Here is a 26,297-nt window from a genome sequence, read left to right on the forward strand (position 1 = left end):
GGAATGGTGAGCATTATCGAACCTCCATTTAATTTCTACGTAATATTAGGATCGCGTTATTATTTCTACCTCTGCTATGGCTTATAATAACGATAATATTGTATTAAGTCATCCGTCATGATTAGAAGCATTTAGTTCATTGTGTTCATCCGCTTTCGCTGTAAACATAAGCGAAGTGTGTTACGTGTACGTATACGCGTACTTGGGTCTCTATGTTGGATTTAACTACTGCGTGACTCGAGTAATTACAACTTTCCTGTGACAGAGAACTTCCCTGAACTCTCTGAGATAAGTGAGGTTCAATTTAGGCGAGCTTTGGTATCCCGGAAAAAAAAACTTCAAATAATTACGCTGCCGTGATAATACAGACCGGTGAGCAAGTACAACAAACCAAGTCGACGCTGAGTACCAGCGATCTTTTCTTCCTGTACACACACTTCCTTTTTCAGTTATTAAGATTCGTCCGAACTCGGCGCTCGATTTACTTTCTCCTAAAATGCCGCGCGCTTATATTTCGTCCAACTGTATTAGAGGAAAAAAGAAAGTAATGATTGAAAGGACCGACTGGCCACAGGTGATGCCACTCGAGAAAGAATACCCATTGTATGATTGATCCCACGCCGTCTCGAATGAAATAAGAACCAAATTATGTACGCAATCACAGCTCCTCTGATGGAAAAACAACCAGGCTACGAGCCCTATTTGTTTTGATATAGCCGGAATCTCGACTTTGTTCTTTTAATCGTCTTAGATGTATATCCAATGCTTTTATAATATATTGGTAAGAAATCTATTCTTAAGAAAGGTGTAAAGAGCCGAGTGTTGCATCAGCTTGTAACTTTCCGAATACTTGGGTACCGGCTATGTTCCCCGGTTTATTTAGATCCTCAAAAGCGAACAACAAGGAGATAGAGAAAAAGTCGTCGTCATTGAGGCGTTGAGTTACGTAATTCTTAAACCTATTAGGCGCTACAAATTTGCTCCATTATTCGTGCGGTCATTTTACGCCAGTTGATTCTCTGTGCTAATTGTAATAAGAGTCTGCGTTATATAAACTTTTCTCTTTTATGATCGTTGGTGTTATGTGAATTAGATTGCGACTCGTGCCTGAGAAATCGCTCACGCTCGGGCGAAATGCCAGAATCACACGAGCAGCGATGCAGCTGTAGTTTTCGCAGACTTTTGTTTAACCTCATGCGGATACTTTCATTGCCGCTGATTTGTTCACTGCCAAGATGTTGATTGATTAGAGCCTTGATGGAACCGCTAGACGGCGATTACCCTACTTCACAAACTAATGTTATTAACATTGAAAATGTAGAATGTCACACACCGAGTCCACTAACGTCTGAAGGTATAAAAACACAATCCCCAACCTCAAATAGCAGAGATGTGTTTGTAGTTCCATACTTAATTCTCAACGTCAACATTTTAGTATTTTATACAATTTGACTTCACGCAAATAGATTGAATATATATTTTGAACGGTAATTCGAGCACTTCAAATTACTTGAGAAAACGTCACTTACGTTTGTGGCTTTTATACGTATAACAAAAAACACAATAAGAAAAGTCTGATTGCAATCCCAACAAATTATCGAGATCAATTGAAACCAACCAAAGCGTATCTGTTCTTCTCCATCCAATGACAAAGAATCATCATCATCGTGTACTAAAGTAAGTTTTTTCCGCTAATTTAGGAAGCAATTGCAGCATCTCATTCGCCAAACTCGTCGACACTGCAGAAGCTTCTATAAAGGAACGCAACGATGTGATGTTTAGATTGATCGGTCATTTTATTACAGGTAAAAACTTCACTCTCAGAAACTACCCCGAGAACCTCATTCTGTACTATCGTTAGCTTTGCGTATTGCATTTTTTGGGGTCAAAGCTAACGAAAATGGATTCATCTCGTCGGAAACTGATCAGAAATGGATAGATTACGAATGAGAAAAGAAATGATACCTTTAGAATTGCCCTAGAAAAGACTTAAACAGAGCGGACTAAGGAAAGAGAGAGAGAAAAAGACAGCGAGAGGGCGTCTAAGTCCTCCCTCTTTAACTTTTTTCCTAGATTCTACCGGACCCGAAGAGGGCTCGGACAGTAACACGGACACCACCGAAAGTTCCCCAGCGACGTTGAAACAACGGCTTCATGATTTGTCACCTTCTAGCGAGGCGGTGAAGTTGGCTGATCGTGTGGCAGCCTTGAACCGACGCATTCGGAAGGAACGTGACTTGTATCTGCACCTCCAGGGTCTCACCAATCGGATCGAAGAGAAGGACGAGGCTGAACTGAGCACGACTGATTCTGCGAAAACATCGAACCCTGTATCAAGAAGCCATTATCAAACACGAATTGGCGATGCCCGTGCCAGAAGAAGGGAGCGATTGAAGTTCAGCACGCCGATGTCGTGCGAACTCCGTTCTCCAGGCTTGTCTTCACCCGAACCTCTGAGCATAACAGAGATTCGCGAAAATTTTCCTCAAAAGAAAATACAATCACCGTTCAATGAAGATCATTACAGTTTCAAGAGTAATTTGGAAACCGGTTGTGTGGAAAGGAACATCTTGGCCAGTCCATCAATTCTCCCGATGATCGAGAAGTTTGACGTGGTAGGTGATATGACGAGCTCTAGATTTTACGAGGAGTCTGATATGGACAGAGCGCATTGCAATGTGGTAAGTAATAATTCAAAGAAATTTAAAACTGTGAACGATGGATCGCTTCAGCGCGATGTTACGCCCAATTTGAATTTTGATTTCGAAAATTCTTATTCCAAGAATCGTTTAAACGACTGCAGCCAGTCGCCGGAAGTAGACACCGATAAAATTCACGCTACACCGTCGTCCACCAACTCATTAGTTGAAGTGGATAACGCTTATGTGACCCTAAAGAAGCCTCCAATGAAATTTGGCGGATATAGACCTGTCTCGGGATTCATCTTTCGCAACCTTAGCTCAGACAGTGAATCGGACGTTACATTGGATCGAATTGGACACGAAAATTTACGCAGTCAAGACATTCGACAAGAAGATAAAACGAACATGGAAGATCGTGATAAACAAGAAACGAAAATGCAGAATGACTTTAGTTGGAATAATTACTATCATAATACAGATGAAACAATTGAAGTAGAATCGTTTTCTAATGAAAGAACAGAGGTTCTTCGTGGGAGACTCCTCTCTCCCATATTGTCCGTAGACAGTCAGCTCCATATCGGAGAGTCAACTTCAAGTCAAAAGCATGAATCGCATCCGGACCTCCAGGTTCAGGAAGAGGCTAATTGGACGTCACTGCCAAGAGATGAAAGGAAACAAAATGTGTTGGTGGACAGACTCGAGAGTCGTGTCGATAACGACCAATTGAAAGAACATGGTCCAAAAGAGTTATTCGGAAACGCAACGGACACTCAGGATAGGAAGAACTCGACGAACACTACAGATAGTGAGAACTTTCCCAAATTAAGACCTCCAACTGACGTCTGCCTTTCCAAGGACAATACTAAAACCAACGTTTTGTCTTTCCCTTCAAACCAACTAACAACTCAACCAGTATTGGCGAGCTCGTCTAGAGATAGACGAAACCTAATATTTTCCGACAGTGATACGGGTCGAGAAGACCTAAAAAAATCAAATTCAGACGTGTATACTACTTCAAATCGACACCCCAACTCTCTTCCAAATTCTTTAAGATATTTTCCAAAAAGCATAGATGGTATTAAAAATCTCCAAAATCATGATCAGAGCTATAGTGACCAACCCTTGTCTCCGGTCCAGAGATCCCTTACGATTGTAAAATCTGCAAAAGTGCGAAATTGTGATTCTTCCGATGACAATGACGTACGTCCAAGTATTCCACCGCTAGAAATTGAATCCTACGAAGAGTCGCGGTCTCAATCTCCACCCGCTGAAGTTATAGAAGAAATGCCGACGCCGTCGCTAGACGTAAATGCTCTAATTCAGGCGCTATCCGACGTTTCTCTAAATCGGGAAATCTCGACCAATAGCACGAATCGGTCGACGGCGCACGAAAAGTCTCCTCTAGGATTCTACAGCAGGTTTTCTGGATCTTCATGCCCAAGGTCATCAGAGTATACGCCAGCTGCAGGCGGTAGTAGACAGTCTCTCACTTCGTTGGAAGTGAGTGAAGCACAGAGTCTTAAAACTTCCAGAGTAGAGTCACCGGCTCCATGGCAAACTGTACCGCTGCTGAAATCCAACGAACACAGTGTCAAGTTAATGTTAAGAACCACAGAAGGTTCGGACAAATTGTCTATACCAAACTCGAATTTGAAACATCTGTCAAAAGTTGGTTCAATGCCGCTTGCGGATCGACCCTTAGAACTTGATCTGACTCGGACCAGTAGTTTCATACCGGTTGTCGCCAAAGTTAATAAAACAAACCTAGTATGTACTGAAAATGAACTCAAGGAAAAATCGATCAGTAAAATAATATCACCAAGGAAGTATCCAAATACAGACATTAGTACTGAGACTTCAAAGCCACTGACCTCACGAACGACTGCCTCACAGTCGTCAGAAGATTCGCGGAAGAGCTTCCGTTCTCTAAAATCAGTTCCACTTGCGTCTAAAGTACATGAGAAAAAAATTGACAGTCTACGACTGAAGAGGGATAGTATTAGTCCATTACCACCATTGTCTGGTGGTCGTCGGGTTCTAGAACCTTTGACTAGGATCCCCAAAGTTCAACAGGATTTACCGACTGATAGAAACACAAAATCTAACCGCCGTAGGAAAATTGCTAACGATTTGGTCGAGATTATCAGAGCTCAGCCTAAAACTGTTACTGAGAAACCAGTAACTAAAATGCCGCATAAAAACTCTTCTCGAAAGAGCCCAATGTCACGGAACGAGAGAACTGAACTGCATAATTCGCGGTTCAGTCAGTGTCTCCAAAATTCCATCGCCGAGACAGGAAATTCCTTAAACACTTCCGTTGAGAGTTTGGTAATGCAGAATGAGGTTTCGAATGGTACAAAATTGCTAGGGAAACGATTTGAGAACGGCAACAGATTATCGATGGAACAAAAGCACAGATCGGTGGAGAGTACTTCTGGGAATCAGAAGTATTTTAGTATTTCAAATAAGCAATCGTCCGAAATTTCAGACATCACGTTATACCCTCCATCTGGGAAATCAAGGAATGTTCGACATTGTGCTGGACCTATCATTAGATTTACAAAATCGCCAAGCCGTTCCGAGAGGCTGTGCTCAATGAGTTCAGGTGACTACGAGGAAAATACCAGTTGGTCCCCTCTTTCCAGAGAAGATGATTCCGCGCGTAATTGTGCCCCAGACGTGACTGGTACGCCAGATGATCAACGACAGTTGGGCAGCATGGATAGCAATAACACGTCAAAAGCTACGGATTCTGGCACCCAAAATATGTCACCTAATCGTACTGCGTACTCTGACGTACAAAATATCGCAAAACCATTCGGAAATTGCATTCGTTTGGATGATCTTCAAGATGGAAGAGAGGTTACTATCGCATTCCGTGACACAAGCTGCCGAGGAGAATATTCCAGAGAAAAACAGTTATTTATGCATCTACCAAATGAGATAAGCGCATCTTTAACACGGCACAGCTCATTTGGCACTGAAGTAGCCGGAAATGTAAAATCAAATGAGGAAATGCCAAACACAATTCAAGACCTAAGAAAAAATATTGAAGAAAACAATGACAAATGGATCAAAAGTTTGAAAAATGATGACGACTTTGAAAATGACTTAAAGGTACGTTTAGATTTTTCAGCGGCCAATGCCCTGATGGCCTCCCTTCCTGAGAGTTGTGATTTAGAAAAAGTTTCATCTACTCGTTCCACAACTTTTGAAAATGCTTCGAAAATTTCGCATGACATTCATTTCGGTAATCTTAACAACGGCAGCGTGCTGCCACCACGAGAAAATGCCAATGTTGTAGAGGGCTCTTCTGACGAAACTACTTGCGTGTCTGAGAAAATTCATTATGGCTCGTCTAAGTGTCTGGAGTCAGTACGTGAGAGTATGCGGCACGAATCGGGATACAGCCGTGAGTCGAGTCAACTGAATTCCCAAAGATCATCCCTAATGCATTCTAGTCCCACTTCTTACCAAAGTACACCTCGCAGCATTGCGAAATCCAAGAATTCCATTACTGTGTCCACATTGAATGAAACACTTTACCAGATGACTGCTGCACAGTATTCAGTCCGTCAGAGTGTAATCGAAGCATCCACCTGTAACGAAGAGATTGTAGAAAATTCCGCGAAACAAGCTGACTTAAGACAGCGGAATGACCACGAAGTTTCAAGTACTTCGAAAAAGATGAACACAATGGAATGCAGTCCCTCAGGCATTGATGCGAAATGTATACTGAATGATGAATCCGCTGTCGAAGCCATTCCCTTGAACACAGGGCAAATCGAAAACCATATAGCTGAGTTTATTCCGAACTTACAATGTACTGTTGACGATGAACAAGATGAAAAACAAAGCGTAGATCTCAACAATAGTCAGGACACCGAGCTTCGATGTACAGAATATCAGCGTCCGACAAAAGCCTCTATGAGTCGGGTGAGATATTCACAGTCGACGAGATGTAGCAATAAGAGTCCTGCCGTTTGTGAGAGAAAAGCTTCTCCGAGTAGTAATTTGACTGCAAAGTCTGAGGTTGTACCGCAGCATCATCAAGATGTAACGCCGTCGTCGCCCGTACCCATCAGGTCCTTCCTGTCAATGCCTAAGCTGAATTTGACTGGAGAGTCAAGGTGGGATGTAGGCGTTGTTAACGGTGCAAACAACGTGAAAAAAAGTCAGGACCGTTTCCCCTTCACCATATCCGAAAGCGCGAGCCGGAAAACGTCAAAGTTCAAGGTTGTTGCTGACGTGAGCATAGATCAGTTGATACAAAAGCAGAGTGCCTCTCTCGAGCGCAATGTTTCAATGCTAACCCAACAAACGACTTTGGGAAAGTTAGGAGGAAGAATAAATGAGCTAGCCAATACCGAACAGAAACTCGAACCTGACCAGCGAGGTCCAGGGCGTCAGCTAACGCCGTTTCCCGAGGAGAAGAGAGGAACTTCCAACGAATCGCTGCACAATTGGAATGCCAAGATACCGTTCGATTGTGTAAACTACATATCCTACGGTTGCCGGGAAGAGCCACGAACTTTACTGCCAACGGTGAAAGGAATCATGCGAAAATTTTCGGTAAGACTAGGCCATACCAAAACGAAGCTACACCGAAATTCGGGTGACAAGAAGGTGAAAATCTTGTACAAAAACAAAAAGTGCCGATATGAATCTGGTGAGGGAAGCTCAAGCGCAGCTTCTTTGTACCAGTCTCAGATTTTCACCAGCAAGTCGAGTCCCGGCTTGGTTCCGGACAGTACGGATGGTTCCAGGGCATCAAGTGGAAAAACAGTCAAACCTGAGAAGAATAAAGCATGCACCAGCTTGTCCATGCAATCTACGCCCAGGAAAGGTTGCGATCACAACGATTTGTGGATCCAGGAGTTTGACTCTGACGTAGAATTCGACGGTCGGACCTCCCCGCTCGCGCGTCGTCTTGATCCAACAAGGACAGCGTTGCCACCTAGGAATTCTCCGGTGGATGATCGATACTCGATGTTTCTTGCCAGATGTAACGTCACCCGAATGGTTAACCAGGTTGGTAATGATCGGGAGAAAATAGGCTCTGTCTACAACTGTTGCGAGGGTGGGGACACTTATGGAAGTCCAGACTACGTCCGAATGCAAAAAATTACTTCAATATTTCCCAATACTTTTGCAAACTCTTACGACGATGAATCCAACGAATTCAGAATTACGGATAGAGATGATAATTTTGAAGATTCCACTGCTCAAAACGGCTGTTGCTGTGTAAGAATTTGTCACTTCTTCACTAAGTCCTCGAAACACAGTGCGAAACCACGTCGGCGAATCCTCAAGTTCTAGAATAAAAAGTGAATTGTCCGAACTGATTTGGTCGAAGGTATTAACCGTAAGTAATAATCCACGATAATGTATCAGAGATATTTGTGTAGAGTACAGATATCTCAGATCTGCGTGACGAACTAAAAAGCTGAAGAAATACGAGATTCTAATGATTCCCAAAAAAAAAAAAAAACACTCATCCACCTTAGACAAGCCGAAAAAAGATTTGGCAACTGAAGTAATATGCGATACATTCATTGGCTGTAATACGATGATAACTAAGATAAGTAATCTACAGGAAAGAGATTGTTTGATACACAGTTACTAATGGTTCACGATTTTGTTCTTTTATTTCTATAATTATTACTTGTTGATCATTCGTACATTAGTCTCTCGTTGTTAATACATTTTAATTTTGTCCGTTCGCGTAAATTTATATGTACGATTAAGAATGATTTTTGTTAATTAACGGTTATCGTCTTAATAAAACGTTCTTTTATTACATTTTAACTTATCAATTATTATTATAGAAAAAATAAGTCTTTAAATAATCACATAAGAGTTTTCGAGTGTTCGGGGATTGGAAGGAGGGCAGGGGGAAGAGGGGGGGCGAATACAGCCGTTTGAATGCAAGACTGCTGGCTCAAAGTTTCACACAACCGATTAAGCAATTCACAATTCACATGATTTTGTCTTTTCAAATTCACTTTAATATTGAGTTAGAAATAAGAGTGCGTTACGTTTGGCCCAAGTATTCGAGGACCAAGACCCGATTTCTGTTATTCCCCGATTAATCGTAACTTTTGTGTTCATTTCCAAAATACGTGAACCGGGCGAAAAGTGGAAACAAACAAGACTTATGATCGTTGTATGAGATCCAAAACTTTACTAGAAAAACAAAGAGGAACTTTTAACTTTTGCAAACCTATACGCGGCTATAACAATGATTCCGTGATCAGAAGGTTGGTTATTTCTCGTTTTCTTTTACAGCACCCACATACATATAATTCTACGACCACCTAATACGTTTGTTTAATGCCTTCATTTTTCTATATCACATTGAATTACCGTCACTTAAATAATTGGCAACTCTTTTATTATATCGTCGGCAGCTAGAAAAATATAGTATTTGCTTGCCTATCTACGAAACTAAAATTGATAACGGCATAATTTGTAACGCGACTTGATCGTTTTTATACGGAGGTCAAAGAGTAAGAACAGGATGAAACGGTGAAGAGGCATACAATCTACGAGTTAGTTATTATTAAATTCGACGACGCTTCTGGCAAAGCGATGAAATAATTTATGTTTCTTTTTAGTGTGAAACGAACAACACAACTAATATTACAATCTATTTACTATTCCCACTACTCCTATTTCAAATGATCCATTTCACCTAGGTACCACTTGAAAATAAAAAGGCCTGAGCAGTTTTGCTTCGCATCGTTGTCAAGTACGATGAGATGAGGACGAAGACCACAACTTGGTCGAAAATTAGGGTGAGGGTAAGGATAAGGTCGAAGGTGAGGCCGAGGGAAACAACGTCACAAAGGAGGTGGGATCGAGAATTCCTTCCGCACGTAGAACAGAATGTAAGGCTTGCATTTAGAAACAACTTCGGCACTTGTAGGCCTCACAGAACTGTCGTTAAAATGGAACCACTGTCCGTCATGAACGGCGAACGCTGTGTAGTGTCCCGTGCCGGCGCTGAAACATAATGCGATATTCTGAAACCGTCCTAAAACGTAATGCTGAAGAAATTCTTAATGTTACCTAATACACGGGAATAATTGTGGTGCCAAATGACTAAAATTACGAGCTGAAAGTCTGTTCCAGTAATTTGGATTTTATCCAACAATGCTTGCATGAACAAAAGACAATTACAAAGGATTACTTTAAAGATTTAATTGCAATCTAGATCGTCATTACTTGGCAATAATCATTATAACAAGCATAATCCTCGTATAATACTCATGGTCCATCAACACTGGTTCATGGAAAAACTTTGAATTAAATTAGTAATTTACAATCACATATCCTAAGTGATACTAAAATTTGGAATATTTATAATCACTTACCCTGAACCATGGTGAACGATGACGGCAGCTAAGTCGTAAAAATGACTACCTTGAGCGCTCACTCTCGTTCCAGAGACACCACGAACAATGAACTCAGACATATCTAAAGACTCCATAGGAAATTCCACTTGAGTATCGAGCTTCGAACGTTGAGAATTACACCATCTGAATCGTTTGATGTGAAGGCACAACACCTGCACATTGAAAGCGAAAAGCGATATTACTTACTCGGTATCTCATTTCAGCTAAAGATTCTTCAATGATCAATTATTTACATTAATGAAGTGGAATAAGGTGATTCAAAAATTTACACGGTTTTAAATTGATTGTGAGCTTATATTCTAATAAGGTAACCGGTTCAAACATCCCTGAAATAACATTTGAAACAAGGGGTCTGTCGCTTCAAGCCATACAATGTGTGAATTGGGATGAAGAAAGCGTTTTTTTCTGTGGTATTTGAAACAAACTGCGGTAAAAGTATATTAATGATATAGTGACTAACATTGGGCAGCCTGTGGACCCAGAACCTTTTGGTGGATCGCTGTTTTCCCATACAGTTGTCACAGAAATAGAGTTCGCTGTCCGCTAGCTCTTCGACTTTGAAAAATCTAGCGAGGCTGTATGTAAGAGAGCACGTCTCTTCTTGTTCCTTCGTTCGCCTGTGAAATCTGTCCGGTATGTCCAGGGATAGATCTTGGAATGGTTCATGAGTTTTTGAATCCGTACGACAGTTCATACAGTGTACCTACATTCGAAGCACAGACTTAGAGACACAAAAAAAGTTCTAAATTCTTGATGTTGTACTGAAAACTTCAAGTTCTTTATAGATGAAGATTTTGAATTTAGTTACTGAAAGTTCTCAGCTATTTATATACATTTCCCTGCATCAAATGAACGCGGAACAAAATGCCTACCACGCTCAAAAGTGTTCCACCAAATACTGCAGTTACTATACTTTGTTTCCCTCTAAGACCTAAAGGCTCATGCCCTAGTCGAGGCAAAAGCTGTAATAGTTCTGTGTGCAGTCGGTCCAACATGTATGTAAGAAATTCATGCGCATCCTGTTGTTGGTAGCCCCTAAAACGTGGTACCACTTTCCAAATAACCAGAAACAGGCATTCTGGCGAAATTGCCTGACCGTTCGATCCACCCAAACTTAAGCTTAGGAGGACTTTCCTCAGTTCTTCGGCCAACAAAGCGTCGCTAAGTTCTCGAGCTCTTCCTGGGGCAACAATTCGCCCTCTATGCGTCTGGTTTTCATTGAACGCAACTCCCTCCAGGCTGGGCATTTGCGTTAGATATTCACAAAAATGGCTTATGTTGTTGAAGGACTGCAATACAACGTTCATGAAACAAGTATTTCCTAAATTTCTGAGCCCTACAACTTTCTTTTCTTTGGTTGCTTTTGAGCCTTTTCTTTTTGCTACAGGTCTGTTTTCTACACTGGAACCGTCGAGCGAATGGGACCTCTTTCGCGTTCGAGGTCTTAGATTTCTCACGACAACGTCGGCCTTCCACAAAGCGTCCGAATCCGTTCCATTTTCTCGTGGCGATTCATTCCAAGTATCTTCGCAGTCCTTGTGTCCACTTTTGTGAAAAGCATTTCTTCGTATTTTTTCTATTTGACCATTAAGTGTGTCGTTTACTACATACTCATCACAAGAGTAACTGAAACAGAACATTTTTCTATAAAAAACAGTGGTTGACAAGAAAATCAAACAATACATATTTTTTGGCATTTTGTTTTCATCTTGTACCCAAAATATTTATACAATTCACTAGCCATGACCCAATTAAGCTGATAGTTGCAAAAAAAAAGTGAAATATTAAAACACTGGAATCGTACCATGCAGCTTCAACTCAGGTCTTGCCAACTTTAAAAACTACTACTTACCAAAATACTGCTAGGTTTTCACAGTCAATGCACACACAGTGCTGAGTATTTTGTTCATGGTGTTGCATAGCGTGGCCCCCTACGTATCTTCCGCAATGGACAGCTCCGCAGTGCAGACAGAGCCAAGCACTTTTTTCAGTGCCACACACTGCTCGTTATCCCAAATCATGAAAGAAATAAGTTTTTTCAATAACGAGAATGAGGAGAATACTGGTATAATTGATTTTTTATGCAATACTATTCATCAATATACGGAGTAGCAGCAGCTTGGGAAGTTATTATAAACAAAATTGAATAATTCACAATACATTCGCGTATTGATTGACATACTTCAGTGAAGCATAAACATAGCTAATTCACGAATAGACTGAACTTAATTGAAATGGAATATGAAATATAGTAATACATGTACGTATAATATTCGTCAATAAATTATCGTTGTTAAAAGTAAAAGTTCACGAATGACTTATAGATAAAGATTTACGAAAATAGAAATAGAGATATTGGATATCGCGAGATATTTTGCATTTACTTCATTATGTATTCAGCAACACCTTAAGCTTCGCTGAAATCAATAAGTTTGCGTGCCGATATTTTCGTTAATTTTCACGCTATGAAGAATTCTGTTTTTGCATGGTAAAATCGTATTTCAGGTTCATCTACTTATGTGAAAATCCAGGGATTAGTGAAATCAGAATCTCGCGTTCATTTGCTCTCGCAATATACAGGGTAAATGTATATTTCGCTTCTTTTCTTTTGTACACAGTACAGATATTCTTACGTGATACGCAGTGACACGAGTGACCGCAAATTTCGCGTGACTTGTTTCTCATTTTAAAGATAACGACAATAGTTTTGAGGAAATTCATTGCTGGCTTGGAAAAAAATGATCCCAATAAAAAGGCAACCGCATACATAATTTATAATTTTCAACGTTGCGTAAAGTATCCCAGAGAAGGAAAATAAATTCCAAGGCGAGATTTCTCCGCTACTTTTGCGTTGTCCCTCAAATGGAGACGGTCGTAAAAAATTCGCGATATAAAGTCACGTATTTCATTTCGCGACGCGCTTACGTGGAGGACTGCGGCGGGAAATTTTGAAAACCAAGTAAGTCGGTTACATTTTGTGACGAAAATCAGCCGAGTAACGATCCACGTGATTGCTGTGTACCTTAGAGAACGAATCGTACGTTAAATTCGAAAATTTATAAAACAATTGAATGAACTGGTGGATGAAAATCGGGGAACGCCTTTTATTATGCCTCGCGGTTACATCACGGAACGAGCTCAATGAACTCTTATCCCTTTTTAGGAAGTTCGAAATTATTTTCAAACATTACCGGATCTAAATCGTAGGACAACAGACGATCGGATTTGAATTTTATTGAGTAATATAGAAACATCACAGTTATGTCATAACAGTTCGATAAATAAGAATATTTAAAAACGGGTCGGTTCCTCCTGGGTCCAATGACAGATCTCACGCCAGCTGATTAGCAACGCCGTGTATTGATTTTGCAATAACGGACAAAGCTCCGGTTTACCGAACGCCCGAAGGGCCGGTAAATTTTCACCTTGACAAAAACGATCGCGTAAATGCTTATGGTATTATTTAACGAATATTGAACGCCAGTGCTCGGCATAAGGTTGTAAAATACGAGAGCAAAGGACAATAGTTTTGGCGTAAGCAGTGAGTGAATCCTACCTGCGCAGAGGAATGGCAGATCCTTTGTACAGTTTGCCTCGATGTTGGCGTCAAATCGGACGCTTTGATCAAGGTGCGGACACTCCATTATCCCCGGGGTTTGTTTGTTGCCTTTCCTCGGACCTTTCCCCCTCGCTGAAAGGCCTTGCTGCGTTCAGAGATACACTGATATCTCCCAACTTTCGTCACATAGCTGGGTCCGTCGTCCGCGACCGAAATATGTGAGCTCAACGCGCAGCGGCGACGGACTGACTGGATTGGTCCACTGCCCAGCGTTATTCCGCAGGCGTGCGTCTGCTTCTAATCTAGGTTAGGGTTAGGTTATGGACTTATGGCGTCTAGGCGCACCGATACGCCGATATTGCGTGTTCTCCGGTCCTCTTCAATCCATCGGCGCCTCGGCCTCGATGCGAAAACCGTCAGCCCTGACCGACACGGGTTCTCCGCTTCCGAAACCTTCGCCGAAACTTTCCTACAACTCAATGCGCACGCGAATACGAGCAGTCGAAACTCCGGGCAAGTGACTGGATTCTGACAACGCGCCTCCGGCCTCGACGGCACTCGAGCTCCTCACGCTTCGTGGAAAGGCTAATAGCAAATTGGAAGAACAGCAGCACTCGTTCTCGGCTGCGGACTTTTTGCCTCCGATGCATACGTTACGTTTCACCTCCATTCTTGTCAACTACGCGAAACTGCTCGGGGACGGGGATTACATGCCGATCAACTGCGAAAAGTTCTTTTCATTCTCTTTAATTGTACATTTATTTTCCTGCCGATAAATTTTCGATCTTCCTCTTCCTGTTCGCGGTTTTTCAGGCCGAATAAGAAACTTGACGAATAGCGTACCGTCGTACACGCTAAACTGTCTCTAAATGTTTGCTTTTGTTATTATTTCCACGTCGTGTTAGTAAAGCTATTTGCATATCCTTGTGGTTCTACTATTGTTATAATACGCAAATTGCGTAGAAAGATATATCGCGCGTTGTAAGTCGTGAGAAATATTACAGTTTCTTGATTAGGATCGTGGAATCGGTCGAATATTTGCGCTCCGAGGAACTATCGTCAACCGCGAGATAGAATACATTTGAATACTGGTGTTCGCGTTCCATTTTTTTGTGGACTTGGTTTAAACGGAACAATCTTTATTCAGCTACCAGTGTTTGTATCAAAAGCAATAAATGCGCATAACTGAATTGAGAACACTTGTCCAAATCGAGGGTGATCGAATAACAAGTAACTCACCGTTTCGCTTACGAGCGAAACGTACGCTGTATTTTCGGGTAACTGATTACCTACGCGATGTTATGTAACGCGAAATTCTATAACTACCTGCGTACTTTGCAAGACGGTAACTAACGAAAACGACTTCTAAACAATTGCTTATGCCGGTATCGATATTCTATTTAAAACGCAAGAAAAAAGTACATCCGTGTTTGACGCACTAGTTATTAGAAATAGGGAAATACATCCAATTTCATCAAATTATCCAGACATCGAGTCTAGAGTGGAAGTTTCACCGATCACTCGATTACGCAAATATCTCTTATTAAATAACACACTAAATATAAATTTTAATTGGCATGAAATCTCTTGAACGGGAACACTGGACGCACACTTAGTAATTCTGAAAATAACATCGCTAGAATTGGAAACGGAAAACTATTTGGCAGTATTTAAAATTGTCGAAAAGTATACTTTGTCAGACCTGTGAATAGGCTTTGCAATTTTCATATCTACAAAATGCGAATCACGGAGTAGATTTATTATTTGATTCCAATGAACTTGAATAAACATTGGTGGGTCAGACTATGCTTAAATATCTGGCTCTCCTGTGGATTAATCCCAAGACTTTTCATAGGCGATGTAAATAAAAGGAAAAATAGTCATATTTACGGTCGAAAAAATGAAAATAAGATATTAATCCGGAAGGTTTAAAAGGTGTGAACACAAGAGAAATGAAGTCAGTTTACATCTTTATTGATTAAAAAGGTAAATCTGACAAATATACGGAGTGTTCGTGTATTTATGTACGTCTGCCGAACTGCTGGTGGGCGACAGGCTGTGTAAGTTGCAGTCCAGAAATGTTGCTGAAGTCAAGCATCTTAAGCATGTCCTTTGTTTCAGGGTCAACCTCTATGATGTCATGCTCCAGAGCAGAGACTTCTGGCACGTAGTTGTCCCTACGCTCCCTCTCTTCCTCCTGCAACTTGATCGAGATGCCTCGCACCTGGCTATGGCGAAGTCTTTTCATCAGGTGCGTAACAAACCTGAAATCAAAATCCTTTCTATCAGTACTTGTCTCGCAATTGGCATAACCTTTTTGCACAGCAAAATATCTTTTACTCGATTGGCAAAACATTAACAAGAACAAGGCTGCAGCTAGCAGCTAGAATTATCCGCGAAACGTTCTAATGTTTGTTCAAATTGAGTAGCAAAGACTGAAAATTTACATTTTGTGAAGTACCTGGAATCTCCGATACTTTCCGAGAATTATGAGAATAAAACTGAAGTGCATTCTTCTATTTCCAAAGAGATCAACACATTTGGCTGTTAAATCTAGCTGCTAGCTTCAGCTCCATTTAAAAAAAAGTGTTATTCAAGCTGCTCCGGTTGTTATTAAAAAATCTTTCAAGGCACCGCGTAATATGCAGTTAATAGCAGTGTACAGAGCTAAGTCTGAAGCCAAGAACTGCCAGTGACGTTGGAAGTTACGTGTTGTCTTCAACATTAGAGGTTACACCATTTTTCACAACACTGAAATGAAATACTCTTTCACGACACTGTCAAAAAATAAAATTTGGTTTCCAGGATATACGGAGCTTGATTTGTCATGTTTTTTCGTACCCAGCGATTTTGTTCCTAAGCGGTTTGCTGGGAATGATGGCAATTTCCTCACATATCCTTTTGTTGGTGTGGAAATCCAGAGTCAGACGCGTGTAGTATTTTTCAATAATGACCCGTGCGGCCTTCTTGACAGTTTTCGTCCTGACGCGACCCTGAAATAGTAAATCACATTTATGTTATAATATACATCAACAAACACTCGCCATTCGCTACATAACCTAGCAGCACGAAGCTGCCCGAGGCATTAGACTATCGCGTATCGAAAGCAGCTAAAAATATTGCATCAACGATGCGGGGTGATTTTTCCAATCAATTTTCACGCCGCTACTTCGCACATTCCACAACTGATTTACTTTAAATTTACGGATTACGCTAAGAAAATGTCAAAATTACATACGCACCATGATTGCTGGTATACCGGAAAAGGCGCTAGTCCGACCAAAAGAGAAATACTTCGATTGAGTTTCCGGGTCTCGTGGCTACTTCGACAACTACAATCAGTACAATTGTAAGGTACCGATAAAACAGGGTACCGTAAACAAAAACGTTTCCTGCGTTACCGACACACCAACCACGAAGTTGACCACCGCCACGGCAAATGTCGCTATACTCGTCGCGAAGCCTCGAACAGCGTGCAAGCCAAGTTACCCAAGTCGATTTAATGGCGGGTTTGCTGCGCTGTCGAAACGGTCGAAACCCATGTGCGGTGCAACGATGTCTTGTAATTATTTAAACCGACCCCGAGCAATCGCCGAATGATCAGTAATTGATAAGTCAGCCGAGTGATGCGATCCGCCGAGTAATCGACGTCGCCGAGTGCTCGATGTGCTCCCGTAGAATCGAAAGATGGAGGGGATGAAACCAGACGTCAGATAGAGTGTCGAGCGTGCGGAGGCAGCCGTGGAGAGAGATAGAGTCGAATGGCAGAGGAGCGAGCGAGGTAGAAACCGTTTGTTTATCGCCCCCTCGACCCGCGGTGCCCGGCTAGCGCGAAGCAGTCCTCCGTCAGTGCCGTGTTACACTTGGCTAGCGGTGGTCGGTAGCTCGGTCGCTGGTTCGCATACGTCTTTTGACAATTAATCGGGGGTGAATTGGTGCGTGCGCGTGTGCGTTTCTATCGGTGTGTACGTATGCTCGGCGGTTCCAGTACGCCGCGATCATACTATACACACATGTTCGCGAAAGTTTGAATCTCGGGAGAGGATCGTGCGGAAAACCATGTCACGCAGAACTACCAAAAGATAACCGGGTCGCTGTTGGAATATCGGGCTGTTTTTATTTATTTATTTTACTTTTTTTTATGTTAATAATATTTTTTTCCCCGGCTATCGCCTCTCGTCGTTTCGCGTCTAACTTACAATTAGATCAAATTTACCCCACCGCAACAACGGACGACCGATCAGCATCGATATATTGGGATTCGCCATCACGGTACTCATCACGTTTTACCAATAACCTTACTTTCCGTTTATGCACTTTACATCCTGTTCCGTCTATTTCGAAGCCTGTTTATATGGAGTATTGTTTTACACCGCGTTTCGTCAACGTCAGCTCTCTGACGTCTGTCACGCGATTCTTTCGCGGCTTTATTTACTCGTACCGCTTTTGCATATATCTGTCAAATGTCTCTCGCTTCATTCAAACGTTGACCGATTATTCTCGTTTTTTTTTTTTTTATTTGCACCCTCTCTATTTAATAATCTACTTCGAAGAGAGGCGGGCAGGGTCGTTATCGCATCCCTGACATGCTTTCCCCATTTCATCGTTCATCCGTGTTTACGCCATAATTTATTGGAATATTCCTCTTGGCATCGATACCCACTTTTTCGTCGATTTTACCGCGCCGTGCGAACTTGAAAACGATTAAACTGCAGTGATGGATCGATGCCTCCAAACTTTCACTTACAATTAATTCCAATTTTGCATGTAAAAACAGTTTTTCGGGTTTAATTTTCCGTGTAGAGATCTAATCTTAATGGAATAATTATAAATTATCAGAAGAAATAAACAAAGACACTGTGTTTCAAAGCTGGTGTAAACAATGATAATGACGTTTAATCCACTTTCTTTTTGTCGATTTTCAGATCACACTTCTTCGGATTTTTCATGAAAATTTCGTCGTACCGTTATCGTTGATAAAACAAGGAGGATCCATCGGTCGTGAATTATACATCATACGTAGTGCCGACAATGAGCGAAATTTCGTCGTGTTCGATGAGTGTCCAATTGTGAACCGGGTGAGAAGAAGAAAAGCGGTTTCAAGTTGAAATTTGTAAATTTCGATACAGTGAACGTTCCGATTAAAACTTGCATTGTATTTGAAGCGAGAAAAGGAAAGAAAGAATTAAGGGGGAAAGAAAGAAAAAAAAAAAAAACGAATTCTAATAACCTGTGATTTTCAATTAATCAAAAATTAATAATAACGAAAAAGTCTTCAACCATGAGTCCTACGGTCGTTTTTCTGTGCCTTGTGATCCTGATGGCTGTGTCGGCGAATCCTGGACCAAAACCACGGATTGACAACCGGCCACCGACCATTTACATGAATCACTTTGCCGTTCACGTCCCGGACGGTCCTGACGCTGCTTCAGCTATCGCGGAGAAACACGGATTCGACAATCACGGACAGGTAATAAAATTCTCCCTAAAATTACCAAGTCGTAAACGATTGTGAATCCTCAACAAAACTGCGATAGCGATTCTCGTACTGTTTCTTCCATAAGAGATTTGGTTAGAAGAACACTTTTTTCATTCATCTTCTGGCAGATATTTAACGTGATTTGAATTTGTTATTTGCATCGTTTAAACTTCCGACGGTGTGGAGGCACTGTATTACAGGTACATAGAGAGAAAAGCTTTTAAACTATTCGTTTCACATCTCGGAACTTTCAGTTTCTAATCAGCGAGGCACGTTTCAAAATATTTTACACTGCCGTAAGTATACTCGAAGTAACGGAACGGTATAGCCGGCGCGATGCATTTGCGGGAGTCCAATTTTAACCGGTCGTTAAAGTAAAGAAACAAGACTATTTCGCTCATTCTTCCAGGTGCCACGTCACCTTTCGCCCTTGGCGCTTCATCGTCGTGAAATTTCCCACGTATCGTAACTCATGCGATATATCTGGAAGAGACAGGTAAAATTGAATCGAGAAAACGGCATTCGGGAATGTATAAATGAATGACCAGGAGCGTACGTATGCAGCCGTGTTTCTGTATCACTACACGTGTCCGTCATCTTGTCCGTGTCAACAACCTTCTCGAGATATTTTATGCATCAAGTTATACCTGTTAGTTTTCTTTCCGAGTCGTCGGTTTAAACCGCGCGTATTTCTTTTCACGGTAACGGTACTTTTTTCGCCTCTTATTCACTCGGAAGTTGACGATGTAAAAGATTGCATTCAGTCTCCACGTACTTCAAGTTTACCATTTTACTTTACAAGAAAACTCGGATTTATACGTGCATATATATATTTATATCAGTAATGTTGACGGCGTACATTTTCAAAGTACAATATATATATGTACATGTATAACCACGTAATATTTATAATGTATGTTACACGATGTAAGACATATGCGAAAATAAGGTCAATGAGTCTTCCGTTTACATTAACCGCTATTGGCTTTCAAAGAAAAAGAAAAACGTAAGAAAAAATATTGACAAATTCAAAGCAATCGATTTTATGTTCCGCAATTTATTCGAAACAGATGCTTTATCTTTTCTTCTATCTATTAATCGATCACACTTTTCACCCAACTAATGGAGGCTCGTATTTTTATCATATTTTTATATCTCCTTAGTGAGTTGTGATTTATTTCTTGCAATTAATAGACTGTGACGTGGTATCGAACAAGGGTGTTTTTCTTTTATTGTACCTAAGGTGAAAATGATCAATTATCGGAGTCTGTTCATATGCGTAAATGTACGTACGTATGCATTTTCAATAATCTTGTCAATTTAGTTCCTATTATGACAAGACGAGTGTGGTGAGAAATGAATAATATCATCGATATTATAGAGTACGTGTGAAAGTTTAGGAACAACACAAGGATTTATTATATACACTTGAAACATCTAAACGATAAATCAAACATCATCGAAGGCTGGATCATCGACCCGTAAATAGATGACTGCCACCTGTGTGGTCGTACATTGAGTCTCTTCTTCGTACCTACCGTTACAGTAAATCCATCGAAGTAGAAAATAGCGCCCACTGTATTCACGCGAGGATTTATCTCTCTGCGTGATTCGCTTCGCTGACTCCTCCTCCCTGTGTTGTTTGCCGCTGATACTTGCGTTATGGCCACGTGCGCGAACCTATAACCAATACGATGTCACCTGTGCGATCCATCGATATGGATAGGTAGTTAGATGCCATCGTGGTGGAATCACGTGGGAGTTTATAGTAACTGGTTGAGCAAATCGGTGCCAAGGCGCGCATACGTGATCATTTCTTCGATATAACGACACTGCGAAAGCTTGTGTGCATTGATCAATCGTCGGTGGATGGATTATGCACTTTTCATATTTCGTAAGAATTCTGTTACATTTAAGCATTGGAGGTTTTTCTTCTTCTTCGATATCAACCGTTATCTCAGTGAAATGTGGTTATACACGCATTGGAAAAATGGAAATTTATTCAGCAATAGCTATTGAGGGGGGGGTTTAAAAAAAATACAATTCGCGCAACATCTCTGCAACTCATTTACATTATATTTAGGGCGGGGTTGAAGTTCCGAATTTGAAAAGTTCGGAAAGCGTCTAATTCCGAATTATTTGGTGGTGAAACTTGAAGTAAAGGAATCAAACTTTTATGAAACAACGATGTTTCGAACTTTCGGCAATCCGACGGCTCAAAGTTCCGAAAATTCAAGTTACGATAGAGGAAAATTTCTAAAAATTTAACGAGCGGGTGTAAAAAATCAAAAAACCGAAAATCAGAATGACCGGGATTCCAAACGTAAAAATATTGAAATTCCAGAACAAAGAAAGATCAAAGTGATGAAATTTCTCCAAGCCAGTAATTCGCAGAGCTGAAAATCTTCGATTATTCCGAATTTCGATGTTTCAGCTTTTAAAGTTTCTCATTTCCGCACTTTCGGAACGTTGACTTCTGGTTACTTTGTACGTCTGGTTTCGGACTATCCGAAACTTTGATGTTTCCAGTTTCCGTCAAAGTTTGATTTCTTTACTACAAATTTCGCGACCACAAAATTTGGAATTTGGCACTTTCGGAACTTTTCCAATTCGGAATTTCAATCCCGCTGCTTATACGCGCCTGGTTAGAAACACATAGAATTTACGAAATTCTCCTCTACTCAATTCAACGTGTTTACACTTTGTGTCCGTGTTTACCTTTGCCCTAGGTTACTGCAATGTACGATAAGAGCTTTGCTTTAGCCGCGGATTATATCCCCGCATGGTACGTGTGGTGGTCAGCAAATTGTGTCAACCATCGTCGTCTTATCGCGCCTGCTCTTCGGGAACAGATTTCCAAATGAGAGGCCATCATCGGTTAGAATTCCCGGCACGTTTCCAGCCGTAATTTCTGATTACGTAAGTAGGCAATCACTTCTCCGGCCTTGCCTACCGCGAGTTGTCTTGCTGGATATTCAGATCTAGGATCTACTAACCCCCGGGTGGTATAACGCTTTGGGAAAACACTTTTCCTTGATGGACTGATTGCGGTAGCGATAAATTAGCATAATTCATCGCCGCGAGACGTTCGTTTGATACACAAAAGATGCCTGCTGTTGAGAATTTCAATTGATTTCGTGTTTAATCCGCAAATATCTTCGTGAACATTTTTCAGCCATTGAGTTTTTCTTCATCTTTATATCAACTTCTTCCTTTAAGATGTCATCGATATTCGGAATGATTTTAGGATTTTTTGGGTACACGAGCATACTGTAGGAGCATCTTACTCATTGATACGCTCAAGATGGATTTGAATACTTGCCACATTTTTAAAATGAGTTATTTCGATACGATTTAACACGGTACTAATAGTTAGAAAATGTGCTCGTTCACCTATTCCCAAAAACGTATTACATTCTAAACACATAACGCTTCTTAGCACCATCGTTATATTTCCCAATTAGACACTAATTGGACAGCTGATAGCTTGATTAATTTTTTGCTTTTAGTAATCGACCGCGGATGCCGTTTAAGTATCATGCTTCATTTTATCATTCCAAGTTTAAAAAAAAATCTATTAACAGTGTTTTAATCGTATGTTTTTAAAACGCGATTGTCGATGGTAAGGATCATGCCATTGTGCATAAATATATGTATCTGTAGTCTCTGTGTGCCTTTCACTGATTAGTAAGAATTTTGTTTTTCTGTATGTACAGTAACTTATACAAAGAATTCTTTAATGTCTGCCCTGATATAATTCTAGGATTGAGTATCCAAGTGTCGAGATGACGATTTTCGACGAATCTTATTTTTCCGCATATGAGGTCGTCGTTGTTGAGTTCTGGTAAATCTCGCAGTGAATTATCAGCCGACGAAAGTAAATGTTATAATTACGATCTACTCGGACTAGTTATTCGGTTACACTTTATTTGAACGAGATACGTTGTGCTATCCAATGATTGGTTCTGGCTTCTCCTTTTCGCGTCACGTTACGCTTGGAGCAATTTTCGAATCCATTCGGTACTACGTTACAGCAAATAATTCAAAGCGAAGGGTTTACAGGCCTTTTGCACGTATCGTCCCGCGTCTCTTGGGAATTTCGAGAATTCGAAAAGCGTCAAACTTATCCGATCTCGATTGACGACGACGACGCACCCTTTCGCCCATCATTTGGCTTCACAGCATTAATTGCGTTCCATTATTTCCATACTTGGTAATCTTCTCCACCGGCATGACTTATTTACTCATTTCGTCACGTGGACTGACGAGTCGTATCTTATTACACCGTTTTAATTAAACCACAGTCGAATTATGTTACTCAACGGTAAACCGTGAATAAGGATCTCAGTGACAGGAAAACTCTAAAGGATGTGTGCCGAGGTGTTGTTTTTATACTTGATTTTAATTGCTATCGTAACTGCTGGCCAGGTGAAACATGTACATTATGTTACCTAACTTGGAACTATATTTCGTTCGAAAGTTCCTTATCGCGATACGATATATACCGTCTATGCGTTACTTTCAACTGCAGGGGTATTGTTTTTGCTTTTCCTCGATATCGTGGAGTTCTGTCATTTTTTTTTTTTTTCTTTTTTATTTTAATTACAAACTTGCAACAAGCCATATGCGTTCTTCAAATTTCTAACGTACCTATCGCTCCGCTGTCTGTTCGAAAGGCAACAGCTCACACAATACCGAGGTTTACCACAGCTACTAAATGGCATACTCTGCAAACCGTGTAATTTATGCTTTGTATGCATCAATTTGGCCTCCGATGTGATGTAACGATATTTCACATTAACGTCTCATTTTGACGGTTGCACGGGACTTTCTTCTTTTCTTTTTTTTTCAGCTTGTGTTATTCATTTTTTTTTTTTCATTCCATTCTACAATCGCCGTACAAAACGTTGTAAATTTTTTTTTTCTTACATTCTTTTTTAAACATTTGAAATTTATTCCGTGCGATATCAAAGATCCTTCGCATAATAATTATAATTATATCTCAATGCTTCTTGCACGTTGCAAAAACTTCTTTTTCTTCTTTCTTGATTCTTCTATTCCATTACTCGAAGATGGATTATACATATAATTATACACGTTATAATTCTTCCTTATATCCTGTTGTCTATATAATTATAGTATACTACCTACACTATACCGACTTTTGCACACGTCAGTGTTTCCCATGGTAAATACAGCTCGATCGCTATGCTATTCTTGAATACCAGGAAGAGCTTGAATAACGATTATTCCAGCTCTCGTTACCTGCTACGGTTATAAGATGGATGACATTTACAAACGTTAGGTTAACAACGGCAAGGACACTTGCCGAGATCTTCCGTGTGCGATTCAACGTAGGTACAACATGTACGAGGTATAAAGTAACTTTATTCCCGGCTCAACCATAATGGTCACTTTCTCGGCCTGAATAGCAGGAATAAAGTCGCATATTATTCCCTCTTCACTTTTTTTCCCCTCATCTGTGGGATTCCCCACAAATTAATTTTTCAGTTTTCCTGCTTTTCTTTCTTTGTTTTCTATTTTGAACTAAATCTCCTCTGTATGATTATAAACTTTCAATAATATTATAGTTTTCAGACTGATAGATCACAGTTATACGTAAAAGAAAAACGCTTTCAGATTTATAATGATGTGGACCAGAGTTGAGTCGGGAATAAAGTCATATGTGTAACGCATGAATAATAATCGGTTAATACCTTGTTACATAATGTACTATTCTTCCTAACATTTTGCCTTCTCTGGACCATAAAATATTTGCTCAAACAGAATTTCTTAGAAGACTTACTGCGGGAACAAAAAATGATACCCACTTCAATCCAAGATAATCTTTATTTCAACGATTCTCTTATATCGTTTCTGTTTTACTTTTACAAAGAGATTGTTTTTTTTTTTTTTTATCTGAAAAATAGATATTACATGAATCACTTTGTTTTGAAACAAACAAAAATTTGATTAAATCGACAAATTATCGGCGAGTACAAACGACTATTCTGGGAGAAATATCATCCAATTAATCTACTTTTTTCCGGTTTCGGCGCATTTCAACGTTATGCAAAAACTTGTAATCGTTATCAGTTTTTATTTTTACGTATATGTAAGTACGTATTTTTATACATTTTTTTTCTGAAACTAGCGATATTCAACAGTTCGAAAAGTCGGACGAAGAAAGATGTCTGTAATATCCCATATATGTACAAAACGGAGATTTTTCGTAACTCGGCAGAAAATTCATCGGATAAAAGTAGTTGGTAGCAAAAAGGAATTGAGAAAATGAAATAAAAGAAAAGAAAATAAGGAACAGTTGGAAACGAATCACGTCGAACTCGGTTTTCAGAAAGTCAAAGTTTTGTCCTGACCTTGCAAAGAATCTAAAACACCTTGGAGACCGTGAAAGCAAAGCAGCATTGATCTTGTTTCTTTGAAGATTTCTGCGCACACGAACACGCAAACCTTGCGACGGTTTTCATACTAATATATTTTAAATTACGCTTTTCTTTCGAGGTAAATGTAACGGACGAACAAAAGGGAGGGAATAAAAATGAAAACATAAAGGCAAGGAAAAAGCTCTCGTATTTCTTTTCTCTGCTTCTCATCCGACTAAAAATCCGCGATAATTGCTGTTAGTTGTCGTCTCTTGTCGGCTTTCAAAAGAATCCCTGTATAACTTCAACACGAATTGGGCCTTTCGGAGGTGCTCGATTTAAGCTCAAAATTGTTTTTTTTTTCCTTAAATATATTTTTTTTTCATTACGTTACTTTTGTGATCCAACCTAGAAACTTGTCGTCGCCCATATAGTCGGTGTTATGCGAACGCCTCGAGTAAAATCTTACAAGCGATCCGCTTTCACTTAACACTTGCCTGCTTATGCTTGTTGCCAACTTGCGGGCTTCGCGCCAACCTACAGTGCAACTAGAGAAGCCATTTCTGCGAGCGCTGCTAACTAACTCGACGACGAATATAAAACCAGGTCAATGTGTCTCATTGCCGTTCTAAATTCGGGAAGAATCAACAGCTGGCGAGATTTTCTTCCATCATTCTTATTACTTTAATAACGATACGACTTAAACCGGGGTGAATTCCTTACATGCACGTTTCGCCGTGAAATGACTGACTGATCAAAAAGGTGATTCCGGGATTCGCCCGATTGGTGGGAAAGGGTTGGAAAATACCGAGGATG

At 40.4% G+C, this 26,297-nt stretch overlaps 3 protein-coding genes across 7 annotated transcripts in view; 1 reads left to right on the forward strand and 2 right to left on the reverse strand.

Moving 5' to 3' along the window:
• Positions 1-8,265: 8,265 nt before the first annotated feature.
• LOC107221422 (ubiquitin carboxyl-terminal hydrolase 3) lies at positions 8,266-14,538 on the reverse strand. 3 transcript variants are annotated; one of them, XM_015660409.2, is made up of 6 exons: positions 13,617-14,538; positions 11,913-12,060; positions 10,933-11,686; positions 10,521-10,763; positions 10,019-10,212; positions 8,266-9,647 (listed from the first exon to the last, which is right to left on the reverse strand). In XM_015660409.2, exons 1-6 carry the CDS (start codon positions 13,702-13,704, stop codon positions 9,485-9,487), a joined length of 1,590 nt encoding a protein of 529 aa, XP_015515895.1. In that variant the 5' UTR covers positions 13,705-14,538; the 3' UTR covers positions 8,266-9,484. The 3 variants fall into 3 exon arrangements, with proteins under 3 accessions (XP_015515895.1, XP_046598440.1, XP_046598441.1); XM_046742484.1 differs by lacking the exon at positions 13,617-14,538 and adding an exon at positions 12,694-12,760; XM_046742485.1 differs by lacking the exon at positions 13,617-14,538 and adding an exon at positions 12,445-12,624.
• A 1,034-nt stretch (positions 14,539-15,572) lies between these two features.
• On the reverse strand, positions 15,573-16,969 carry LOC107221424 (40S ribosomal protein S17). Its single transcript, XM_015660410.2, has 3 exons — positions 16,862-16,969; positions 16,461-16,612; positions 15,573-15,883 (listed from the first exon to the last, which is right to left on the reverse strand). The coding sequence occupies exons 1-3, from the start codon at positions 16,862-16,864 to the stop codon at positions 15,640-15,642; spliced, it is 399 nt and encodes a 132-aa protein (XP_015515896.1). The 5' UTR covers positions 16,865-16,969; the 3' UTR covers positions 15,573-15,639.
• A 133-nt stretch (positions 16,970-17,102) lies between these two features.
• LOC107221421 (furin-like protease 2) overlaps positions 17,103-26,297 on the forward strand; it is a 61,302-nt gene continuing 52,107 nt past the window's right edge. For 2 of the 3 annotated variants that reach the window (XM_046742481.1, XM_046742483.1), the window contains exons 1-2: positions 17,428-17,891; positions 18,545-19,089. In XM_046742481.1, the coding sequence (XP_046598437.1) occupies positions 18,901-19,089 (189 nt within the window). In that variant the 5' untranslated portion in view covers positions 17,428-17,891; positions 18,545-18,900. Of the gene's footprint in view, positions 17,401-17,427; positions 17,892-18,544; positions 19,090-26,297 lie in introns of those variants that run through there. The other variant, XM_046742482.1, reaches the window with a different exon arrangement.

This window comes from Neodiprion lecontei, chromosome 6 (genome assembly GCF_021901455.1).
Source record: "Neodiprion lecontei isolate iyNeoLeco1 chromosome 6, iyNeoLeco1.1, whole genome shotgun sequence".
NCBI classification, from domain to species: domain Eukaryota; kingdom Metazoa; phylum Arthropoda; class Insecta; order Hymenoptera; family Diprionidae; genus Neodiprion; species Neodiprion lecontei.